Source organism: Myotis brandtii, unplaced genomic scaffold (genome assembly GCF_000412655.1).
Source record: "Myotis brandtii unplaced genomic scaffold, ASM41265v1 scaffold686, whole genome shotgun sequence".
Classification (NCBI taxonomy): domain Eukaryota; kingdom Metazoa; phylum Chordata; class Mammalia; order Chiroptera; family Vespertilionidae; genus Myotis; species Myotis brandtii.
The window spans coordinates 1,801,343-1,820,940 of NW_005370683.1; the positions used below are offsets into that span (position 1 = coordinate 1,801,343).

General features: G+C 36.3%; 1 protein-coding gene across 3 annotated transcripts in view; it reads left to right on the plus strand.

Annotated features, from left to right (window-relative positions):
* CNTN1 (contactin 1) overlaps positions 1 to 19,598 on the plus strand; it is a 279,131-nt gene that overhangs the window by 139,662 nt on the left and 119,871 nt on the right. For all 3 annotated transcript variants that reach the window (XM_014529573.1, XM_005881686.2, XM_005881687.2), the window contains 6 exons: positions 83 to 217; positions 1,544 to 1,576; positions 8,070 to 8,202; positions 11,740 to 11,912; positions 13,973 to 14,068; positions 17,238 to 17,444. In XM_014529573.1, coding sequence (XP_014385059.1) covers positions 157 to 217; positions 1,544 to 1,576; positions 8,070 to 8,202; positions 11,740 to 11,912; positions 13,973 to 14,068; positions 17,238 to 17,444 — 703 coding nt within the window. In that variant the 5' untranslated portion in view covers positions 83 to 156. The remainder of the gene's footprint in view (positions 1 to 82; positions 218 to 1,543; positions 1,577 to 8,069; positions 8,203 to 11,739; positions 11,913 to 13,972; positions 14,069 to 17,237; positions 17,445 to 19,598) is intronic.

A 19,598-nucleotide genomic window follows, 5' to 3' on the forward strand; every position in this document is an offset into this window, starting at 1 on the left:
GATAATGCTGTTGTACCCAAGTGACAAACATTTTTCCTTCCTTTTGCTTCCCTTCTTTTCTATTTTTCTTTCCTTGATGCAGCTTTTAATATTATCCAACTGCCATAAAGCTAAAGCTTTTTTTGAAAATTGAACTTAACCTCTACTGAACACAAGATGAAAATGTGGCTGCTGGTTAGTCACCTTGTGATATTATCTTTTACATCCTGTCTATCAGGTAAGAAATACCCTTTGCATGTTATCCATAACTAATGTCTAAATAATAAATATGTGTGTTCACATCATTAAATCTGGTGTAGAAAGTTAAAATATTTTCTTTTGACACCTGGGTCATGCAAATAAATTAATGCATATCAAGGTGGACTCTATTTTTAATTTACTTTCAATTGAAATTTAACAAGACTCAGTCAATCTTATGTAGTGGTATGCTGGCAAATGTGTACAATCAGGATCTCGGGGAGGGAAAAAAAAAACACTGCTGAGTAGCATTTGTTGATTCCTGGGGGGTTAATAGTTCTACTGTAGCCTATTTCAACTTGAAAGCATTTAGTGTAGTTTGGAAAAGATAGTTAACAATTCATCATTATATAGTATTTTCACTATATAGATACAATAGACTTAAATAACCTTATTAGCATAAATAAAAGTAAAATATGGCAAAATAATTAATACTTGGTTTTAAGCTTTTGTTACCTTTCTTCTTTATTTAGTTGTTAAGTTAATATAATTTAACTTATATTAACTGGCTAGTCAGTCTTATGAAAAACAATTTTAAAATAATCTGAAAATATGTGCAGGCACATTAAAAATAACAAAGCAGTTTTAAGAATTCTGTAGTTTTTAGGACAAACAAATACTATTTTTCAAAGACAATTTGAAGGATTCAGAAATCTTTTCTACAAGGAGAGGTATATCGTATTTCTCTCTGAAGCAGCATGTTTTCTAACAATCAGTTTTTCTAATACCTCCATCTCTATTGCCTTAACTAAGTAAATACTTGTTGAGTTGCTATTAATTCAAGACATAAATGGATCCTATCACTTAGCAATCCCCATTGATTGCTTAATGATGCACTAATGGAGATTCTATTGTATCTTATTTATTATAAAATAAATTAAAAATGCTATTTTATTTTGGGGAGTAATTATTATGACTTAAGAATCCCAAAAATCTATAACTTAAGCAGTACTTAAAATTTTAATGACATTGATATAACAACAAAAATTATACATATATATTTATATGCATATATACATATATTATGCAAATATAATAAAGAAAATTTTTGTGGTAGGGTTATTGTCACTGTCTTATTTTTATGAATTAAATAAACCTAATACTAATTTTGTTGACCATAAATTTTAGCACCACAACTTTAAACTGCAAAGACAAATGTCTGCAAAGCTGCTTTGATACTTTAACCTTAATAGTAAAGGACAGGTAATTTCATTTCATTAACTAGTACCTCAGTAGTTGAGTAATATTTGAAACCACAACTTGAAGAGCTGCTTTGGGATTAAAATCTTTTTTCTTTCATTTTTAGAGTTTACATGGCACAGAAGGTATGGTCATGGAGGTAAGTTGATAAAAGGGTAAATTTTAAAAATAACTTTCCTCAAATGAATCATATTTCATCTCTGTTTTAAGCTACCTACTCTATAAACTTAAAGCCAAATGGTTAATGTTAAACCCTGTGGAAATTTTGTAAGAAGCTTTATCTGGAGTCATAAGGCAATGTGTTTGTTGGCCAAATGAATGAATGAATGGATATAATAACATAAATATCCCATTAGAGCAGTGATGTTCAGCCTTTTTAATTTCATGGCATACATAAACTAATTACTAAAATTCTGAGGCACACCAAAAAATATGTTATATCTTTTGCTGATCTGACAAAAAAATAGGTATAATTTTGATTCATTCACACCGGTTGGCTATTTGGTGTTGGCTGTTGCCATTTTTTGTCATAGGACATTATAAGGGAAAAGAGATTCGTGCCCCTGACTAAGTAATCAAGTATTGCATGTTTTAAAAATTCTTGAGGACAGCAGTTGAAAATCACTGTATTAGAGGCTTGCAACAGATGGAAAATATTCAATGTGGCCTGTGTTGTTCCTGTATTCTTTGTAACAATCTTATGCTACTAAATTTTGCAATAATATTTTAAATATTGTAAAAACCTAACTTATTTTTTAATAAATTAAAAAATTTAACTTATTAAACATTGCTGAGAGAGAGAGAGAGAGAGAGAGAGAGAGAGAAAACTAAAGGTAATAGACTTAGAACCTTAAGATTCAGTTTAAGAAGGAGTCCAAAGATGTTGCAAAATGTATTATTCATTATAGACTACTAGTGGCTCGGTGCATGAAATTTGAGCACGGAGGCGGGGTGTCCCTCAGCCCAGCCCGCACCCTCTCCCATCTGGGACTCCTGAGGGGATGTGGGATTGGGCCTAAACTGGCAGTTGGACATCCCTCTCACAATCCTGGACCGCTGGCTCCTACCCGCTCACCTGCCTGCCGGCCTGGTCATAACTGTTCCCCCTGCTGGCCTCGTTGCCCCTAACTGCCCCCCTGCCAGCCTGGTCATCCCTCACTGTCCCCCTCTGCCAGCCTGGTTGCCCCTAACTGCCCCCGCCTCGGCCCTGGCACCATGGCTTTGTCTGGAAGGTCTCCCGGTCTAATTAGCATATTACCCTTTTATTAGTATAGATAATTAACAACCCTGTGTAGACCTACTTCAACCACTGAACAGTTCTTGCCAGAAATAGAGGCAGTATGATATGGTGAAGAAAACAAAGCCTAGAGAAAGATTAACCTGGATTTGCATTTGTAACCTGGTATTCACTCACAATGCAATCTTGTTCAAATATTCAACTTCTATAAACCTCAATTTTCCAATATGCAAAAGTCACAGGATTCTTATGAGGATGTAAAACTAAGAAAAATATGTGACAATAGATTCTAGCACAGTAACTACATAATAGGTGCTCAATAAATATAGTAAAACTGGTAACATAAAAGCCACTGCTCAGTGGGAGGAGAGCAAATACTCAGGAAGAATCACTGAGCAACCATGGCTACAACTTACATGATGCAGCAAGGATATTCATGCCCGGATATCCATAAAAAGCAAGGATACATATAGAGAGCTTCCACTTTTAGGTGGCTATAAGGATTAAGAGAAAGGAAAGTCTTAGCCTGAATTCCACCAAAGCTATTTTCGTTTCCACCTCATTAGCCGGGAATCACCACATGTAGGCTATATAAAGATCATTACCTGACTTAACCTTACCATAGAATAGGGAATAAGAAAAGTTAAGTAATAGATTTATAAGAAAAATATAAAAAACACTTTAGCCCTAGCTGGTTTGGCTCAGCGAATAGAGCATCAATCTGCGGACTAAAGGGTCCCAGGTTCGCAACTCCACATGCTGGGGTTGTGGACTCAATCCCCAGTAGGGAGCGTGCAGGAGGCAGTCAATCAATGATTCTCTCTCATCATTGATGTTTCTACTCTCTCTTCCCTCTCCCTTCCTCTCTGAACTCTATAAAAATATATTTTAAAAAGCACTTTAAATAACTACTTTGAGGAATTAAGAAATATTTAATGCTGGAGGTAGGTATTTCAAATGTTAGAAATGGGCTAATCTTAGAGGAAGTAGCACAAATGCAAGTACAGGGATGGGAAAAGATGGAGTGTGTTAGGTTGGTATTTCAAAGAACACTTGTTCTGCAGGTTGTTCAGAGGAATTATATTAGAAAGGACATAATTGTTCATTTAATTTGGGAAAGGCTAGTTCATTCAAGTTTAACAGTTTATTATGAACTTTAAATAGTACTGAAACTACTTATGTAATACGTATAATACATGTATTAGTGGCCTAGGACTGCTATCCACAAACTGAGTGGCTTGGAAAAACAGAAAATAGTCTCACAGCTCTGGAGGCTGGAAGTTCAAAACCAAAGTGTTATCAAGGCCATGCTCCCTCTGAACCTGTAGGGAAGGCTCCTCCCTGGCCTCTCCCAGCTTCTGTGCCCTCAGACATTCCCTGGCTCAAGGCAGCATACATACACAGGTGTGAGAAGTTCCCCAGAAAGTGATGCAAAACACAGCGTTGCAGTGGTTCTCAACCTTCTGGCACTTTAAATAAAGTTCCTCATATTGTGACCCAACCATAAAATTATTTTCGTTGCTACTTCATAACTGTAATGTTGCTACTGTTATGAATCCTAATGTAAATATCTGATATGCAGGATGGTCTTAGGCAACCCCTGTGAAAGGGTCTTTCGACCTCCAAAGGGGTCGCGGCCCACAGGTTGAGAACCGCTGGTTTAGAGGCTTCAGGGGTAGGCCATATGTCAAAGAGGTGGTTGCTATGAAGAAATGTGGTAGGCTCTTCTCGAGCGGGTCAAGCCATGCAAGAGAAAATTTAGTCAACTTAACCTTCCTGCTAACCTGACCCAGTCTTTGTTCTAACGAGTGATTGCTGCACGTTCTTGAGACGAACTCCTTTCCATTTTAGTTATGATAAATTACTATAGTTTACCTACTATCCGCAATCCTAACAGATTGGGGTACCAGAGCATTTAAAGCTCCAGTCCTAGATGTCCTTGTTCTCTTACCAGTGAAGGAAAGCTGACAGCAGAGAAGAGGCTGCACTGTCTGGAAGAAGTGTGCTTTGAGAGAGTTGAAATAGTTACTGTATTTCAAGAGAGCTTGTAACACAGGCCACATCCCTGTGATAACATTGTAAACACTGTAAAAATTCCAATATTAGACTCTGTTCAAGTTTTGGCACCGTTGCTTTTTTCTAATAGATTTTTCTCCCTGAAACTCTTTTTACAATAAATATAATTATGTAAAATTATGTTTGATAACCAACAGATTGAGATGACATTACAGAATGAGAAATAGAATTTGTTTCAAAATGGATGTAAAATGAATAAAAAATTACTCTCGAGCATAAATTGTAAGTATACTTCCAGAAATAACATAGAATAGCAAGATGACAATGGGCCATTTCTACATAGTGAGAGGTGAAGCACCCCATTTTAGATCGTCCAACTACCTGATGATAATCATCGCGAAGCTGAGAATGGTGCAGAAAGAAGCAGGAGACTTTGCAGCTCACTCACATTTGTAAATTTGACAGCAAATATTCATATGTGATTTCTTTCTTTCGTGTTAATCTTTTTGTTTCAATTTAAGAAATGAACTTCCTTCTGCAATAAATTATAACCATATTGTAGAAAATAAATGAATTTGCATTAAGAGCAGATAAAAAAGTGTGATTTTAGGTTTTTTTCTTCAATTACATGAGAAAAGTCACTTATAATTTTGTTCTCCTTTTCAGAAGATTCTATCCACTAAGAAAAAGGGCATATACTTTCAAATAATAATACATATTGAAAACATGATACCTATTTGGTTTTTTAATTTCTTGTGTCCTTTAACCCCATATACTTCCAAAGCATTATAATTTGTCATCTAATTTTTTCCATGGCTCAGAAAAAAAACAAACAATAGATGACTGAATCTTCTGTCGGTGAAGAGTAGAATGTTTGCATTGGTGAATCCTTTGCAAAGCCTAGCAAGTTCTTTCCCTTCACCTGAGCATCCTAGTTGAGCTAACAGAGTGATGACCTCAGACACTCTTTGAGGGGGTTAGGAAGTTGACATTCAGAGGTTCACACTGAGCATGTCAATGCAATCCAAAAACTTGTTTTGAGTAATTTACCTTTCTAGGGTCCAAACATGTTCTTAAAATAAAATGTACACAGCAATTACTAACCAGTTAATAGAACACATTATTTTCGTAGGAAAAAAAATTTTAAAAAGCAAGGGACCTATATTTATAAAATAATACTTATCAGAAACACTAATGTGATAGAAAGTGTGTCTTGTTCTGCTTTTTAATCTAGAAAATGAGCAAAGGGACATAAATTAAATGTAAGATTTTCTCAACATGGAAAATAAATTCAATAGCATGTTGGAAATTAATTTCATATTTTTATCTCCTAAATGTTTAATTATCTGTTCCTATAAAGGGCAGATGGGAGTGGAGTATTTGGAAATATATACATACAATTTTGTGAAAAGCACTGACCATTGAGAGGGAAAATAGCATTAGCTGCTGACTATAAGCCAGGTATAGTCCTGTCTTACATATATATCATCTCAGAATAATTATCACAATAATCTAATGTGGTATATTTTATTATTCTCCCCATGCTGTGGAGGGTAATAAGTAGTCTGGGAGAGGCACTGTTAAACACAAAAAAGGCAAGATTTAAATGACTTAATTAAGCTGCTTGTTAAGGGAAATGAACAAAGCTCTCATCCTCAAGGTTGCTGTTAGAGCAGACACAATAAATTGGAGAAGTGAGCCATAGGTTGGATCTGGAAAATATATTACAGTGACCCCATGCAAGAATATCCCATCTTTCTAGCCATACACGTCAGTATTAATTCATTTGGGACATATGACTCTTAGCTCTCTTCTGTGAATGCTGTCGTATTGATGACATGGAGTGATTCTCTTCTCCTCATGTGGCAGTGAGGTATTCCTCTTCTTGTCCAGAGAGGATACACCGTAAGGAACAACTGCTTTCCAATGTGTATATTTTTGTGATGGATTTTCAACCAGTTGTCCAGTTCCCATATTCATGTTAATTTGTTGATTGTTCTAGATCAGTGGTTCTCAACCTTCCTAATGCCGCGACCCTTTAATACAGTTCCTCATGTTGTGGTGACCCCCAACCATAAAATTATTTTCGTTGCTACTTCATAACTGAAATTTTGCTACTGTTATGAATCGTAATGTAAATATCTGATATGCAGGATGTATTTTCATTGTTACAAATTGAACATAATTAAAGCATAGATTGATTAATCACAAAAACAATATGTAATTATATGTGTTTTCCGATGGTCTTAGGTGACCCCTGTGAAAGGGTCGTTCGACCCCCAAAGGTGTCGCGACCCACAGGTTGAGAACCTCTGTTCTAGATGTTGCTAAGTACCCGTGTAGTCACATGTTTAGAAAAAAAATAAGAACTGACCCAGGAAAGGAGCTAATTTCCCTAGAGCATCTAGAAATTCATTTATTCTGCTGTTCAAAAGTTGTTAAGTCCTTATTTGTTGCAGACTACTAGACAGCTAGCAAAGAAGAGTATTATACTGATTATGGACACAGCCACCTGTCCCCAAGTATTTGCAATCTAGTGGAACAGAAAGCTATCAAACAATAGTTCTAGCCAGTTTGGCTCAGTGGATAGAGCATCAGTCCTCGGATTGAAGGGTCCCGGGTTTGATTCTAGTCAAGGGCACATACCTCGGTTGCAGATTTCATCCCTAGCTCTGGTGGGGGCCTGTGTGGGAGGCAACCAATTGATGTGTCTCCCTCACATCAATGTTTCTCTCTCTCTATCTCTCCCCCTACATTCCACTCTCTCTAAAAATCAATGGAAAAATATCCTCCGGTGAGGATTAACAACAACAACAACAAAAAGAATCACATGATAGGTACCATATGCTGGACAAAGAGTTATGAGAATGCAAATGAGCTAGGCCAGGTGAGATGTGGCTTCTTGAAGGAGTGGACTCTATGGCTAAGTCATAAAATCACATGATACACACCATACGCTGGACAAAGAGTTATGAGAAATGAGCTAGGCCAGGTGAGATGTTGCTTCTTGAAGGAGTGGACTCTATGGCTAAGTCATAAAGGACTGCACAAATGCTGATGCTGGTTGTAGAAAAGAAAATCACGTGCAAAGCTCAGAGGCATGGAAACATGACTTGTTTGAGGAGCTGTGTGCAGTTAGGCATGGCCACCCAGAGTGCTTTGGGAAAAATGATGAGAGATGGGCAGGAAAAACTTCTAATAAAAACCTAAATGTTTTCCTCAGGATTATAGAAGCAAATTATCTTCAGTTTGAATAAAAATAGAGATTCTGTGATTCTGACTTGTTTTTTTCTAAAAAACTTCTTTAATGTCTCCAATTTTGTTTTATTCTTTTACTTATAAACCAGCACAATGTAAAATAATTTCATTTTCATTACAGTTTCTGAGGAAGACAAAGGATTTGGACCAATTTTTGAAGAGCAACCAATTAATACCATTTATCCAGAGGAATCACCAGAAGGAAAAGTTTCACTCAACTGTAGGGCACGAGCCAGCCCTTTCCCAGTTTACAAGTAACGTACTGCACTTCTTTTTTTCCAAATGGTGTAGTGAGCTAGGGGTTACAGATTAGCATCTGTGACCAGTACCAACAGAGAAAGCTGTACTATAAGGCTTTCTACAAAATCCAGGGACATTTACAAAAATGTTGGCAGACAAGTCATTTTTAAAAAGTTGTTTAATGCCTAAGTAGATAGTAATTTTCTTAAACATATGCAAATAAATAATTTACTTACTATTTTCTGCAAAAATAAAGCCAGTGCTATTTGACATTATCAATTTAAAAATTGTGTGATGGAAATCATACTAATCATGCAAAAGGTTATGTGGAGATCATGCACATGTGAAGATAAAATGTTCTTATATGTATTGGCCTAGATAACATATACCTACAAATGATGGATAACATTTCTGTTAACTTAATTTAAAGTGCTTGCATAAATAATTCTAGAAAGCTACACATCTAGAAAAAAAAATCTTTTTTTTCTATTTTTATGGGGTACCTATTGATGATTTAAAGTTATAAAAAATAACTTTAAAAATGTAACAATGGGTTTTCCTGCTTCGGATGATTCAGAAAAAAATATATTAACAGTTTCTAGCCTGATGCAAAAAATAAGATTCAAAAATTAAACAGATGCCAATGGATTTGAGTTTCACATATGGAATGGTTTCATGAAGACAAAGCAAGTGATTGATGGAGAAATTGGGGCTCTAGTATATTAATGTCACCTCACTTAATTGAAGGTTGTCATTAAACAAGGTTGATTTTAATAGTAGATTTTTTCTAGATATAAAATTGACTTTTCTATTGTTATAAAAAGTTGTTATCAAAGAGAATACCACTTTCCCCACATTTAATTCTAATTGAACTCATTTTTACTTGCCTCTGACTATAACAAAATTATTCTTAAAACAAAATATGAATTTAGAAACCACATTACTATCCCTTTGAAATTATTTTTATTGTTTCAATTTCATGCATGGGAGTGCAATATAAGTAGATATTTTATAAATTACAAATTATACATTTGTTTTGAATATATTTTATGGTCTAGACTTATTTCTGCCCTTAAGCTGTACATAATGGGAGTTTATGGACATGGAATAGTATAGCCAATAGGAGCTGTAGAGCAGATCTAATCCAAGCACATGATTTTATAGGAGAGGAAGCTGAGCCCTGAATAAGTAAATTACTTTCTTCCAAGTGAGTAAATTACAGATGCAGGACGGAAACAGGTTTTATGATTTTCAAAGAAACGTGTCATTTTTAGTCTGCGTCTTTCTAGATAGTTTGACAGCATCTCAAAAGCGATTTCCGTGGTTCTTATTCTGTGACGTTGTGTCCTTGACATTCATACATGGAACCTTATCAAATCAGCCTCCAGGCTGGACAGGAGGCAACAACACACAAGAACTGTTGCAGACAGTGTCTAAAAACACACGCTTCCCCTCGCTCCCCCCCCACTCCCACCCCTGTCCCCCACAAAGACAGGAGAAGCAAAGCTTTGCATAGCTATAGTTTTGTACATTGCTATTAGCAACTCCCCATTTCCCCCTCCCTCCAGTCCCATTAAGCGTTCTTACCAAAATTTCAAAAGTAAAGATACGAAGCAAACCTTCACTTGGCAAATACCCCTCTCACAGGTTGCACAGCACAGAAGTTGCCAGGACAAATGTGGCCTGACTGTCTACACATTAATGGAGAGAGCTGGCAGGGAGAAGCAGATGTCTCGTTTTGTTATGAAAGCTGTCTGCCGTTGACAGCATAATAAGAAAAAAATTAGCTAAGGATTTAGTTTGTCTGATGGGAAAGAACATTTGAAGTTTTAAAAATTTACTTAATATTCAGGGCAAGTCTTACTAACCTTGGTAATCATGCAATTTGTCATTCACATAGTAGTTTATATACTGTGATAATTTGTTATTCGTGGTAACACCCTGAAAGGTACAAACGGGACCTTTGCCTTCCACTTACCAGCCTTAAGGCTTTTGTTATCTTTCCTTGTACCCCCAAACAACAAGGACTCCGATAAAATTTCATTTAACGATGTGTGAAAGGGATTGCAATAACCTTGTGGGTGTTTCTGAAAATTAAATAGACCAGTGAACTTACCCAAACACAGCAAAACTAGATTATTATATGACATCAAAGGCAGAATCAGATCCCCTGAGAGGAAGCTAAGGCAATAAACAAAAATCTGGAGTCAACATACTGTTTTTGGAAAAGAAACAAAACAAAACAACTGGAACCGCCCAACAGGGAAACCCATTCACTTGGCAAATGCTAAGCAATTTGACATTGGATGGTTCAAACAGGGACAAGAGTGCCATCAGCTGGGGAAGGGAGAGGATTTTATTGGGTTGCAATTTGGCAATTTTTTAAAACACAAAGCAAGGTTTTCCATGTTTGCCTTGAAATCACCTGCTACATTGTGAAATTTAAAACTAAGAATATTCCAAATATTCTTAGGCCTCTTTGGCAAGATTCTGACCCTAATCAGAACTGTGCCAGGAAATAACTGCAGCCACAGCCCCTATTTGACCATAGCTCTTATCTTACAATTTTTTAAAAATATATTTTTATTGATTTCAGAGAGGAAGGGAGAGGGGAGAGACAGAGAGATAGAAACATCAATGATGAGAGAGTCATTGATGGGCTACCTCCTGTACGCCTTCTACTGGGGATCCAGCTGGCAACCTGGGCACGTGCCCCTGACCTGAATTGAACCCGGGACCCTTCAGTACACAGGCTGACACTCTATACACCAAACCAAACCAGCTAGGGCTATAGCTCTTACCTTATAACACTGTGGAAGACAAGGAACCTTACGGATGAACCCTGATACAGAATGACTATAAAATTATGCAGGTGGGCAGCTTAATTGAAAACTACTGTCCACATGCATTCATCTTATCATCCCACCGAGAGAGTTGGATTCCTGTTTCTAGTCAATTTATTTATAACATAATCCCGATATCTACAATACTACATATGTGGCTTGGAAACCAAAACTCAATTGATTTTTATCATTTTCAAATTATGTGATAGGCCTCTATGGTCAGATTATGACATTTACTGAGAAAATCCTTATTTCAGTTAGTTTGTTTTATTGAAAAATTAGTTGGATATTAAAATAAAATATTGACATATTATTTTATATTTCATTTCTGTCAGAGTAATTCTTTTAATATTTAAAATACCATACCTATGTATGCATGAATTGAACTAGTGCATAGATGGGCATCATTTATAAACCATGTATATCAGCTAAGAAACCAATTATCTAGAAAATTAAATATAGTATTTGTCCTTTGGGATGCTTCATGAAAAAAGTGGACTGTTTCATGCACTTGAACATTTACCTTTCTGTGCCTGAGCTAAATTATAAATCATGAGCCCAGAATATGCAATTACAGCGTGTAAAGAAATACCACAGTGAGTCATCTATTTAATTGCCTGAATTCACAATGAGCTGTCCCCATATTTTATAATGATATTAGCTGAGTGCAAAGGTCATTTGAATGAAATGTATTTCTTTTTCTCACAGATGGAGAATGAATAACGGGGATATAGATCTGACAAGTGATCGGTACAGTATGGTAGGAGGAAACCTTGTTATCAACAACCCTGACAAACAGAAAGATGCTGGCGTCTACTACTGTTTAGCGTCAAATAACTATGGGATAGTCAGGAGCACTGAAGCCACCCTGAGCTTTGGATGTAAGTAACCGTAACCTTACAAAGCACAAGTATGTGTAGGTGGAGTAAAGCTTAGATGTGATCATAAGAGTTCAGCAAGAAGAGCAATAAGGAAGAAAGGAAAGTGAGAGGAAGTGTCCATAGGTGGGTCTAATGTGATTAGTGGGCCTTCATTGTGTGGAGAGAAAAAAACATGCAGGAGAGCAAAGCATCCTGAGAGGTATTATAAATGCACTTGAAATAGTGAAAGGTAACATTAGATAATAAGCTAAGGCCATATCCTGCAAGATCTTGAATAACTTTCTAAAAATTAGTATCAATGGAAATGTATTCTCAATGGGGGTGATACCACTCCAAAAGGAGTGAAAGTTGGTTCTTGGTGGGGAGCAACCATCTTGGGTACTACAGCATACTGGTATGTGGCTCTCCAAAATGCAACCTTACCTGACAAAGTCTCATCCCTTAGTATTTAATTTATTTTCCTGTAAATAAATTAAAGCATAATACAATCAAATCGGTTGTTTTAAATTTAAATTATTAAATTTCTCTTTGGGTGGGCAATAATAAAAAATATTTTGAGAAACACTGTGCTGAACTAAAAGTTATAAGTTGTTCTGAAGGAATATTGTACCTTGGAAGAGGAGCTGGACTCCAGGTGCTGCAGTATGTGATTGTATAGGTCAGCATTTACATCTTTTGAAAAATTGATTATAGGATGAAAATGATGTTTTAAGAGGACCCACATGGTAGTGATTACTAGGAGGCAATGAAACAGGGTCAGGAAACAGATTAAATTGGGTGTGACAACAGTGGAACTGTAAGTAATAAACAGTTCCTTGTAGAAATACTGGTAATCGACGGATTGCATTGAACTTAACTAAATATATTTTATCTTTATTTATTTTTTTAAATCTATTTTTGTTGATTTCAGAGAGGGAGGGAGAGGGAGGTAGAGATAGAGACATCAATGATGAGAGAGAATAATTGATTGGCTGCCTCCTGCATGCGTCCTACTGGGAATTGAGCCCTCAACCCAGGCATGTGCCCTTGACTGAAATCAAACCCAGGACCCTTCACTCTATCCACTGAGCAAAACTGGCTAGGGCAACTAAATATATTTTTAAAAGAAAGTCTAATCAAAGGGTAAAAACATTCTGTTCTATTTAAGAAATGGGGTGGGAGCAAATAAAACCAATTTAAAGGGTGGGTGGGAGCATTTAAATGGTTGCTTTACATGCATATGTTACGGTAAGTTATCTATGTTGAAATATCAACTAAGTATTTGAGGATAGGAATGGCATTTAAGTGAGGCATTAAGGCTAGCTATGATGATATTTAGTTTTTTTCTGGGCAAAGGTAACAATTAGGAGGATGAGTTTTCAGAGATATCAATATATTGAGAGAAATAGCAATTTGATTTTATAATTTGAGTACTGATGACAGATATGGAATGAGGCAAGGTGACAACAGAATGAGCTCCAGTAAAACTAATGAAGAGGCAAATAGCAGAGCATCCAGAAACCAAGCAAAATGTGAGTTCCAGATACATAGGGAAGAGTAAAAGAAATGAGAATTGAGGAAAACCCAGAATTTGAAAAGGACCAAGAGATGGCTGACCTTCCTGTTTCTCACCTAGGATCCTGCCTTTCACCCTAATTCCTTCTCCACCTTGAAATCCTACCTCAGAAAGGGAAATGTACCTTTCAAACGAGTCCATGTCTCTAAGTTCGTTGCTTTCTTTGGTAGATCCCTGGTTTTGTCTGTTATCCTTGCATTTCCAGATATTCTTATTGGGTGTTTTCCTAAAGGTGAAGCACAAGTTTAGGATATCTGGAATCTGCAGGGTTGTCAGAAGAGTTATGTAGACTGCTACCAGTATCTGTAGGCTCAGGTTCTCCACAGAATTCTGCTGTAGTGTATGTAAATCCAGCACCTAGAAACAGGGAATTGACTTTGGCTCCACCAGACCACCTGAGAAGAATCATAGCCAAAGCGAGTTAGCTGGTAAAAGGTGAACTTCAATCACTATATCTCCCTATTGACAGAGAGAGTGAATACTTCCTTCTTGCTTTTACAATTAGATCTTGATCCTTTCCCACCTGAGGAACGTCCTGAGGTCAGAGTGAAAGAAGGAAAAGGAATGGTGCTTCTCTGTGACCCTCCATACCATTTTCCAGGTAACCTTACCTTGTCTATGACTGTGAGCCTCAATGGAATGAAATGGGCAAGCTTTAATTTTCTTAACAATAATGGTACATTTATAATTAAATTGGACTCGATATTTGCATAAACATATAATATATCATGTACTAGTGGTTATAGAGGCTATTTTCTTTGGCTCTTTCATTACTTGGCCCTTATCCCAAAGATTTATGATAGTTTCTGTTTATAAATAATATACAGGGTGTCCCAAAAAATGTATACACACTTTGACAGCTGATAGCTCAGTTTTAAAAATGAAATGTATTTTAATAAATACTGCCTTTATAGTTATTCAAAAGTGTGTGTATACATTTCTAGGACACCTTATATGTATTGGATTATGTTCCCATTAATATTTCTGTTACACTTGAGAAAATATGGTTAGATTTTCTACAAATTACTCCTGAAATAGAATGGTACTGAGGAGTGATGTGTAATCAGTCATTTTATTAACAATTTAACATCTACAATATGCTGTGAACTGTAATTAAACACAAGAAAGGGATAAAGACATAATAAATAGTAACCTCATTAGGAGCACCAATCTGCGAGAATAATCATCTAATTTAGAAAGGAGATAGATTAAGTGTCATCTGTTACAAGTTTCAACCGTTGAATACATGTTTTCAGTAATTTGATATGGCTGTAATAAAAGATGCCAAAGTTAAATATTTCATATATTTTCCTTTTTGTTGTTATTGTTAATCCTCATCCGAGGATATGTTTCCATTGAGTTTTTTAGAGAAAATGAAAGGGAGTGGAAGAGAGAGACAGAGAGAGAGAGAAAAACATTGATGTGAGATTTAGAGAAAATGAAAGGGAGAGGAAGAGAGAGACAGAGAGAGAGAGAGAAAAACATTGATGTGAGAGAGACACATCAATTGGTTGCCTCCCTCACACACCCCAATGAGGGACGGAATCGAACCTGGGACCTTTCAGTCCACAGGCTGATGCTCTATCCACTGAGCCAAACTGGCTAGGGCTTCATATATTTTCAATAATTTTCACTTGTTTTATTTATTATATCTGTCTTGAAATAATATGTAAATACCACTTTTTCACACTGGAAAACTTCTTTGTATGTTTTGTATTCTTATAGTTCTAATATTATGCCATAAATTTGACTGGGATCAAACCTGCAGCCTTGGCATATGGGGACAAAACTCTAACCAACTGAGCTAACTGGCTAGGGCTGGTCCTCAGTATGTATTAAGTAAGAAAAGTGGAGAATTCTCCTTGGGCATTAAATCAGCCAGACCAATTGCTCTATAGTCCAAGACTTATGTTCATACAAATATCATCATGATAATTTCACTGACCTAGTTTTTGTCCCTTAAAGGTTCAAATATTAAAACATTATTCCATTCTTCTTCACCCATTTCTTATCAGGGGAACACAAAACACAATCTTAAATTTTAGAGAAACTGAATAATAGAGTGGTTAAAGAGGCTGACCAAAGTTAGTTAGTCTAGAATTAAAATGCAAGTCTCCATATTCACATAACTATTGAGTACCCAGACTATTCTGAATGCATTTTGTGTGTGCTGTCTTGAAAACAGTATAAGTTTAAAAAAATTTTTGTAAGGAAATCTATATTTTTCCTTACTTTTTAGTTTTTTTGGAATTTAATTGTAACCAGAAATCATGGCAAATATTGAGTTATATTTTTAAGTGAGAAGAGGAAAGAATTATTTCACAAATCATACATATTTACAGTATGTTTTACAGTTTACTCCAGTATCCTTTTGGAGCAAAGATTGCATGGCATTATTTTTTGCCCAATTTCAAGAACCCAATTTTAGCAATTTAAATTGTCCCCTAAGTTTCTTCCTATCTTGATACTTCTGTGGTTTCTACCTGACCCTAAATCAGCATATGGATAACTATTAAAATGATAGAATTATTCACGGAGATAAATGTCCAAAAAGATATATTCTAACAACAATTCTACATTGGAGAATTATGGTGGTTTAATATTTTTTTTTCTCTTTGAACTCTATCTATACTTTCTATTTATTTTGATAATACAAGTGTACCACTTCTGTCATTTAAAATTTAAGATTAAGAAGAAGCATAATGTAATCATCTTCATTTACTTCCCTGATAATATAAGTTGCTGAAGAAAATTACATAGCTAATCTAAATGGAATACCCGGATTATTATGCCCAAGAAATTCTTGTAGTTTTTCATAGTCAGCTCTCTTTCACACTCCCTTTGACAGCTGTACCAGTCACTGTGAACTCCCTAAAGCAACAGGGTAGTGTGCCATCTCACATCTAACATCTGATCTAACTTGACATAAGAGATCCCCTCTTACAATTTTCCTAGTAGCAGTTGTCTTCACATGGTCATGATGTTTACAAGGAAATCAGCATTTTGTGACTGAGAAGTATGGAATGCCCATAGTTCCCTCTTGTGCATTACTGCTGTGCATGACACCTGGGGAGACATCCCTCAGAGCAGGAGGGAAAGATAGGAAGAGAAAACTGTATGAAAAGCAGCAAATTCATGAGGAAATTCAACTTTTGGTCACACCAGTCAGTAGGTTCAGCCAAAGGAATTTCCTGTGGTTAAGAGTTACCATGTGATATGCATCCTAATATTTAACAAAACCAATAGCATGCATTTCTCTGTTTCTGTGGTTTTTACTTTTTAGTGTGACCAGAACAGGTTATATAAACTCATTTCTAAATCTATAATTTACAATAGGAACACAAAAACAAAAAAGACATAAAGCCACAGCATGGTTAGTAATATTGATTTTATTTTTTAAATGCAGCAGGGAAATGGGTCATGAAATTTGAATGATCAGACATTGATTCAAAAATTCCAGTTCTACTTAGTAGTCATGAAATTCTAAGCAAGACATTTAATCTCTCTGAGTTTCATTTAGTCCATCAATGCATTAGAAGAATATTAGTAGTCCATAAAATAATTGAGAGAAAGAGATATAATTGCTTAGCAACATGATTATATTCACTCAAACTATAGTAGCTTGAGAAAATTTGCACTGTCTTGGCCTACTTCCAACATCTGCTCTACAATAGCCTAGATTAGATTATGTGCTAGGTTATTACTAGATAACAAGTCTTTGCTTTTGGAGAAGAGTTTAATATTTAGTAGACAATATATTTTTTTTCTAGATGATCTTAGCTACCGCTGGCTTCTAAATGAATTTCCTGTGTTTATCACAATGGATAAACGAAGATTTGTATCTCAGACAAATGGCAATCTCTACATTGCGAATGTTGAGGCATCAGACAAAGGCAATTATTCCTGCTTTGTATCCAGTCCTTCTATTACAAAGAGTGTATTCAGCAAATTCATCCCACTCATTCCAATACCTGAACGTAAGTATTTTATTTGTTATACTAGAGGCCCAGTGCATGGATTTGTGCACATTGAAAGGAAATTAATTAGAAGGTGGCTGGTGGGGTGGGACTGGGCAAGACGGGCCGAACACATCCTGGAGCCAACCTCCTGCAGTCACTCCCCGGCCAGCCACACCTGGGTCTCGAAGGTCACTTGTGGAGTGAGTGGGGTCCCTCGCAGGTGGGTCTCTCGGCCTGGCCTGCAGGCGCAGTCACTCCCCGGTCGGCCACACCTGGGTCTCGAAGGTCCCTCGCAGGTGGGTCTCTCGGCCTGGCCTGCAGGGATCAGGCTGAAACCGGCAGTCCAACATCCCCCACAGGGTCCCAGAGTGGGAGAGGGCACTCTGCAAAGTTGCTGTTGCTCAGCAGCTCCTGCATTGAGTGTCTGCCCCCTGGTGGTCATTGTGTGTAATATCTACTGGCCAGTCGCCAGTCAGCCAGTCGCTTAGCCTTTTATATATATAGATTCTGTCTTTGCAAGGTTGTCTGCTTCTGGAATATCTACAGTAATGAAAAGAAATATCCAGTCATTGTTTCAGAAAATTCATTCAGCTTTAAAAAAAAAAAAAAAGAAATATCCAGTCAGGAGATGCACTGGCTGCTCAGTCAGGGCAAGGCAAACAAAGGATGCACACTTTAAGAGTATTGGTTCTTCCTTAGCTTTTTCAGTAGAGGTGATTAGCATTATGAAAGTAACCTAAGATGGCAGAGTTCGGACTGATTGCATCTAGTTCAGGAATGAAAAGTACTGATTTATTAGCCAAATATCAGTATATTAATTACAAGGGATTCACTGACACCTACTTATTTTCATGGTCATTCACACTTATTAGTAAGTTCATGAAGGAGAACAAATAATTAGATTATAAACTGTATTATTACAGAATGAGGGGAAAAAGGCAGTTGGATTAATTTGATATTTTCAAAGAACTATTTACATGAAGCATATCGGTATATAAATTGCCTTTCTGATGTAAGTAATTAGCATATGTAGTACTACTGTGGCACCATATGCTATAACCACTGATGTAATTGACTGTCCTTTTCCCTGGCTCCTATTAAAATACCTTACTTTTTTAAATGTATCATCTCTTCAGAAAATCAGATCACAACATATTTGCTTACATCATGTTGTTTTTATCTCAAGCATGCCGCTACATATCACTGAATTCAAGGTCTTGAGGATATACTGGTTTCATTGTTGACAGCTTTAGGTTTGTTTCCTGCCTCTACCCTTAAATAGGGTATAATGATGGGGAAAATGTCATCACTGTGATTCCATTTTTGTTACTCTTCTCAAGATAGAGGCCATGTGGTTGGTTGGTATTAAGTAAATATCTTTTGACTTTCTGGCTCTTTTTCTATCCCTAATCTCAGTAGTGTTGACATAAGAAATGTCCAAACCTGTAGATAATTTTTATACGAGTTTAATAGAACCAAACTGATGACATATGCTGGGAAACAAGATCTCAAATATTCCAAAAAATAAAAGTTTTGAATTTTCATTTATGCATGTGAGATTAAGGAGGGGACATAAAGAAGATTACATGAAAGTGGGAGGAAGCAAGAAAGAGATTGGATTACAGAATAAAGAGATTATGTGCTTTCTTGAGGATGGTTAAGTCTCCCAGGGGTATAACTTCTGACATCTCAAAGGTGTATTAGCCTAGATGCACAAGAAGAATGGACAAGGTTTGCTTAAAAACCTCTCACTAAAGAAGTGATAGGCCTAAGGCATGACTACCAACCATGACCTGGCCATTTAGGAATTTATGGTCAGATCACCCTATGAAGTTACTTTCCATAGAACCCCCTTTTCCCTTCTACAGTAGACACACTCACTACCTCACAGAGTTAAAAAGAGCCATGAAATAAAAACTTTCTTACTGTTTTTCCTTATTTTTCCCCAGAAATTCAGTGCTTCTATTGATTTCTTACTTTCTAACTTATAGAAGAAGTGTTTCTCCTCCTGTTTAACCTAATTCCTCCAATTATCTTGATTCCCCTCACATTTGACTTAGTAGGGACTTCATTACATCACTCACCCCCTTTCTTTTCTAAATCTTCAAACTCTCCTCCATTCCTTTCTCTCTGGGTATTCTTTTGTATTCAGTGCCAACAATCTTGAGTAAT